The sequence below is a fragment of the Otolemur garnettii genome, unplaced genomic scaffold (assembly GCF_000181295.1).
Source record: "Otolemur garnettii isolate 467f Iridium unplaced genomic scaffold, OtoGar3 scaffold00127, whole genome shotgun sequence".
NCBI lineage: Eukaryota > Metazoa > Chordata > Mammalia > Primates > Galagidae > Otolemur > Otolemur garnettii.
The window spans coordinates 2,011,782-2,017,802 of NW_003852522.1; the positions used below are offsets into that span (position 1 = coordinate 2,011,782).

At 41.6% G+C, this 6,021-nt stretch overlaps 1 protein-coding gene across 1 annotated transcript in view; it reads left to right on the top strand.

Moving 5' to 3' along the window:
• The window catches only part of LOC100955902 (zinc finger protein 490), an 18,853-nt gene extending 15,884 nt beyond the window's left edge, over window positions 1–2,969 (top strand). Inside the window, exons 2-4 of the mRNA XM_012810129.2 lie at window positions 502–628; window positions 823–883; window positions 1,457–2,969. Of these exons, the coding sequence (XP_012665583.1) occupies window positions 502–628; window positions 823–883; window positions 1,457–2,780 (1,512 nt within the window). The 3' untranslated portion in view covers window positions 2,781–2,969. The remainder of the gene's footprint in view (window positions 1–501; window positions 629–822; window positions 884–1,456) is intronic.
• Window positions 2,970–6,021: the final 3,052 nt, after the last annotated feature.

The window sequence follows — 6,021 nt, forward strand, 5'->3', positions numbered from 1 at the left end:
GCCCGGGCTGGGGATTCGAACCCGCCACCTTAGGTGTATGTGGCTGGTGCCTTAGCCGCTTGAGCCACAGGCGCCGAGCCAATTTTACAGTTCTTAAGGGTGTATTCATTTATTAAATCCTCATCTAGATTTGACCCTGTGTATCCTGAAATGTTGAGTTATATAGTACGTAATAAGGTTGAAAGATATTTTTCTCAAAAGGAATTGATTCATTTGTATAGTTTCTCTTTAGAGAATCTAAGGTGGTTTTGAGTCTGTCCTCAGAGAACAATGAGGCTTCATCTGATCATAGTTAAAATATAGAAGTCATATCCATATGTTTATGATAGAGTTACATTTATGTGGAAATGACTGTGGACAGTCAAGAGTTCTGACAACCAAGTTGTACGCTAAATATTTGGAGACCACAGAATTGTGCATGAATTCTTTATGAATTGAGTATACATCCTTATTACTGCCAGTCTCACCCATCTTCCTGTATACATATGTGGGATGTTTTAGGACTCAGTCTCCTTTGAGGATGTGGCTGTGAACTTCACCCAAGAGGAGTGGACTTTGCTGAATTCTTCACAGAAAACACTCTACAGAGATGTAATGTGTGAAACCTTTGATAATCTGGCCTGTATAGGTAAGGATAACAACATCTCTCTGCTTAGTTAAGTAGGACATAAGTGTTTATTGCTCATCACCTGTGTTCCAAGATTTGAAATTTGGAAGGGGTATACTTTGTTGAATAATGCAGACAGGATCACAGTTAATCTTGGTCCTAGAATGTTACAATTTTCTATATTTTATAATGAGTTTTTTGGCTCTGCATTTTAGGAAAAAAATGGAAAGACCAGGACATTGAAGATAACCACAAAAACCAGGGGAGAAATCTAAGGTGAGTTGTATTCACCAGAGTATTTATGTGGTCCATGAGAGAATCTTAGTATTGCATGAAATTACAACCCCCCCTAAAAAAACCCAACCCCCCCCCCAAACCAAACAGGCTGAACACTGTGGCTCACACTTGTAATCCCAATATTTTGGGAGGTTAAGGTGGGAGGATTGTTTGAGGCCAAGAGTTCAATACCAGCCTGGATTACATAGCAAGACCCTGTCTCTACCAAGAAAAAAAATTAGCTGGGTATGGTGGTGGGAAGCTGAAGTGGAAGGATTCCTTGAGCCTAGGAGTTGGAGGTTGCAGTAAGCTAGGATTGGGCAACTGCACTCTAGCCTGGACAACTGAGTGAGACCATGTCTCTTAAAAAAGCAAGCAAAACAATAAGCACAGCTTCAAATTTATTCATGCTTAGAAAATTTTTACCAATAATATTTCATGAAAAATGTTATAACTGTTCAGGGTGTAAAAAATAAATCACTTAGAAGTAGTAATGTAATTCTAATACTTAATAATAAACACACAATTATTAATAAAAAAGCCATTAATAATGTGCTACTCATTTTTTTACAGAGGTCATATGATTGAGAGACTCTGTAAAAGTAAAGAAGGTCATCAATATATAAAAAGCACTAGCCAGATTCCAAATCTTATTATGAACAAGGAAACTTCTGCTAGAATAGAACCATGTGAATGCAGCATGTGTGGAAAACTCTTCATGCATCATTCATTCCTTAGTGAGCACATGAGATCTCACACTGAAAAGAAAGCAAATGAATATCAGGAATATGGAGAAAAGCCATATAAATGTAAAGAATGTGGAAAAACCTTCACTCGTTACCACAGCATTCGGATCCATGAAAGAATTCACACTGGAGAGAAACCCTATGAATGTAAAGAATGTGGGAAAGCATTCAGATTTCTCTTTTCCTTTCGAAGCCATGAAAGAATTCATACTGGAGAGACACCCTATGAATGTAAAGATTGTGGGAAAGCATTCAAATTTCTCAGTTCCTTACGAGACCATGAAAGAAATCACACTGGAGACAAACCCTATAAATGTAAACAATGTGGAAAAGCCTTTAATCACATCCAACCTTTTCAAAGACATGAAAGGACTCACACTGGGGAGAAACCTTATGAATGTAAACAATGTGGCAAAGCTTTCAGTTGTCCTATGTACTTACGAAGTCATGAAAGAACTCATAGTGGAGAGAAACCCTATGAATGTAAAGAATGTGGGAAAGCCTTCTTTTTTCACTCAAACCATCGAAGACACATGATAACACATACCAGAGTTCATCCTTATAAACTTAAGGAATGTGGAAAACTCTTCAAGTCTGATAATTCCTATGCAGTGCAAGAAAGAACTCATTTTGGAGACAAACCCTATGAATGTAAACAATGCGGTAAAACCTTCATTTGTTCAAGTTATTTTCAAATACATGAAAGAACTCATACTGGAGAGAAAACTTATGAATGTAAACAATGTGGTAAAGCCTTCCTTTATTCCAATCACTTTCGACTGCATGAAAGAACTCATGCTGGACAGAAACCCTATGAATGTAAACAGTGTGGTAAATCCTTCATTTTTTTCAGTCATCTTCAAAGGCATGAAAGAACTCACACTGGAGAGAAACCCTATGAATGTAAGGAATGTGGTAAATTCTTCACTTGTGCAAGTTCTGTTCAAGTACACAAAAGAATTCACACTGGAGAGAAACCCTATGAATGTAAGGAATGTGGGAAAGCCTTCAGTTTTTCAAGATCCCTTCAAGTACATAAAAGATCTCACACTAGAGAGAAGCCCTATGAATGTAAGGAATGTGGGAAAGCCTTCAGTTATTCAAGATCTTTTCAGTTGCATGAAAGGACTCACACTAAAGAGAAACCCTAAGAATGTAAATAGTGGTCATTAGACTATCAGTTGTTCTAGTTCCTTTTGAATGTATGAGAGAACTTACACCGGAGAGAAATTATGTGAATGTAAACAATGCAAAAAGCCTTCAGTTGTCCTAATTCACTTCAAATACATGACTCTTGCTGCAGTGGAATCTTTTTAAAATGTGGGAAAATCTTTCATTCTCCTAGGATTGTGTAAAAGGACACTGGAGAGAAAACTTATGAAATTTAAAAAGTATGAGAAAGCCTTCATTTCACATAATCTTTTAAGGACACATGAGAATGTATGCTGGAGAGAACCTTTATGAATTTAAACAATGTGGGTAATTTTTTATTCACTCCAGTTCATTTTGAAACCATGAGACCACTCACACTGGAGAGCAACTTCTTGAATGTAATCTATATGAAAAGTCCTTCATATATATATATATATATATAAAACTTCTTTTTTCCACTTGGAGAGTCTGCTTAGGAAGAATGGAAGGACTGGGGAAGAAAGACTTGGGCCCAACAGTCCTTTCTTGAAACCTAGTTTATAGTTATGAAACAACTTTTAGCACAGTACTTGCTCTCAGCTCACACATGACTGGATAGAAGTTAAGGGGGCTTCCAAAATCTTTGTGTTTAAACCAGTTTCCTCTGGTTGGATCTGTGGGAATGTTGTGTTTCTGAAAGAAAAGTACATCCCACAGTTTTTCCCAAGTGAAATTGGCCTGGAAACTTCCTAATTTATTGGGTTCAGCAGCATGTCTTTCCAGTGGTGTCTCAAGGCCATTTCCAGCTCCCAGTTTCCTATTTAGAGGCTACATACTGTGTATTCTTACTGGGAAACATGTTTAATAATTCACTCCTGCCTCACATTGAAATATTTCTCTCTGGTAGCCTCAGGTGGCTCTGAGATAAGAAGGCTGAAGAAGCAGTGGCAGAAGCAACAGCAGAACCTATACCCCTTGACCATACAATATCCACTGTCCCATAATGATCAGCTCTGCACTAACTACCACTACCAGAATAGTCTCAAAACCACTAATGATGTCACAAAGACAAACCCTTCTGTGTCTTAGATATAGGACACACTGAAACCTCTTAATTTTCCTAAGTTTCCTCCCCAAAGCCTTCTGGCATATTCCACTCTGAGATATTCACTGGTGTACACATTGACTCACCTCAATGCATGCTGCATGTGTACTTCTTGAAGGCTAGTTTCATAGCCTCCCCACCAAGACCAGCATCTGCTTTTGGGAGCAGTACTGACCCTGCAGAGCTCCAGCTTGTGGTGCATAGGAAATGCTGGTGTCAGTTATACTTCAAAGGCAAAAGTGGTGCCTTTCCTCACATTGCTCCTATTAGGCAAGGTAAACTAATCATCTGCCTTTTGGAGCCACTGAAGATTTCTCCCTTTTCTGAATTGCACAGGGGTAGTAGATGTGCTCTTCCTTTGTCAGAGGCAGTGCCCCCTCTATTTTGCAGAACAAATTGGTATCCTAGAAGGGAAGTGGTAGGATTAAGGGAAAGAGGTCACCATCTGCTCTTTTTTTTATTTTTTTGGAGACAGAATCTGGCCATGTCACCCTTGGTAGAGTGCTGTGGTGTCATAGCTTACAGCAACCTCAAACTCTTGGGCTTAAGCCATTCTCTTGGCTCAGCCTCCCAAGTAGCTGGGACTATAGGCACCCACCACAATGCCTGGCTATTTTTTTGTGGCAGTTGTCATTGTTGTTTAGCTGGCCTGGGCTGGGTTCGATCCTGCCAGTATATGTGGCAGGCTCTGTAACCAGTGTGCTATGGGTGCTGAGCCACCATCTGCTCTTTGAATAATTTTCATTCTGGCTTGGTGCCTGTGGCTTAAGTGGCTAAGGTGCCAACCACATACACCTGAGCTGGTGGGTTCAAATCCAGCCCAGGCCTGCCAAAAAACAAATGATGGCTGCAACCAAAAAATAGCTGGGCATTGTGGTGGGCACCTGTAGCCCCCCAGCTACTTGGGAGTCAGAGGCAGGAGAATTGCTTAAGCCCAGGAGTTGGAAGTTGTTGTGAGCTGTGATGCCACGACACTCTACCCAGGGTAACAGCTTGTGGCTCTGTCCCCCCCCTCCAATACCCCCCAAAAAACAATTTCCATTCTTTGTCTGGGTGTGAAAAGTGATCTTTCCTTGGTTCCCAAAAATGATCTTTTGCATAGAGACCTATAGTCTGAGCTCCCTAGGCATCCACCCTCCCTTAATAGCAGGTATGGGTCAGGCAGCAGCATTGAAAGCCTCAGTGAATATGGTGGAGCCCCACTGTAGCTGGGATTTCTCTCTGCCAAGTCCTTGATCTTGGAGATTCAAGGAGTGACTCCACTGACCATACAAATAAGTGAAAGGACAGATTTTATTTATTTATTATTTATTTTTTGTAGAGTCAGAGTCTCACTTTATCACCCTTGGTAGAGTGCCGTGGCATCACTCAGCTCAAGCAACGTCCAACTCCTGGGCTCAGGCAATTCTCTTGCCTCAGCCTCCCAAGTAGCTGGGACTACAGGCACCCGCCACAATGCCCAGCTACTTTTTGTTGTGGTTAGTGTTGTTTAGCTGGCCTGGCCAGGTTCGAACCCACTAGCCTCCATGTATGTGGCTGGTGCTATAACCACTGTGCTATGGGTGCTGAGCCAAGGGTCTAACTTTTTTTTTTTTTGAGACAGAGCCTCAGGCTGTCCCCCTGGGTAGAGTATTGTAGCATCACAGCTCACAGCAACCTCCAACTCCTGGGCTCAAGCGAGTCTCCTGCCTCAGCCTCCTAAGTAGCTGGGACTACAGGCACCCACTACAATGCCCAGCAATTTTTTTGTTGCAGTTTGGCTGGGACTGGGTTTGGACCCACCACCCTCGATATATGGGGCTGGTGCCCTACCCACTGAGCCACAGGTGCCGCCCGAAAGGACAGATTTTTATTGAAAGATAAATGAGATAAATAAGTGAAAGAGGAACAAAACCTCTGGCAGCAGAGAGTGGGAACTCTGAGTTGAAAGCCCATTTGGGCCTGTGTCTAGAGGTTTAAATACTGGTTTTTCTATCCTATGGGCAGAAGGAGTTGTGGGGAGATGAATGTATGTTTGGAACATGTCACAACCAGCCAGGGGCGTGTGGGCAGAAAATACTTTCAAAACTGCCATAATGGCTGGGGGTGATGGCTCACACCTATAATCCCAGCACTCTGGGAGGCCGAGATGAGCAGATTGCCTGAGCTCACAAATT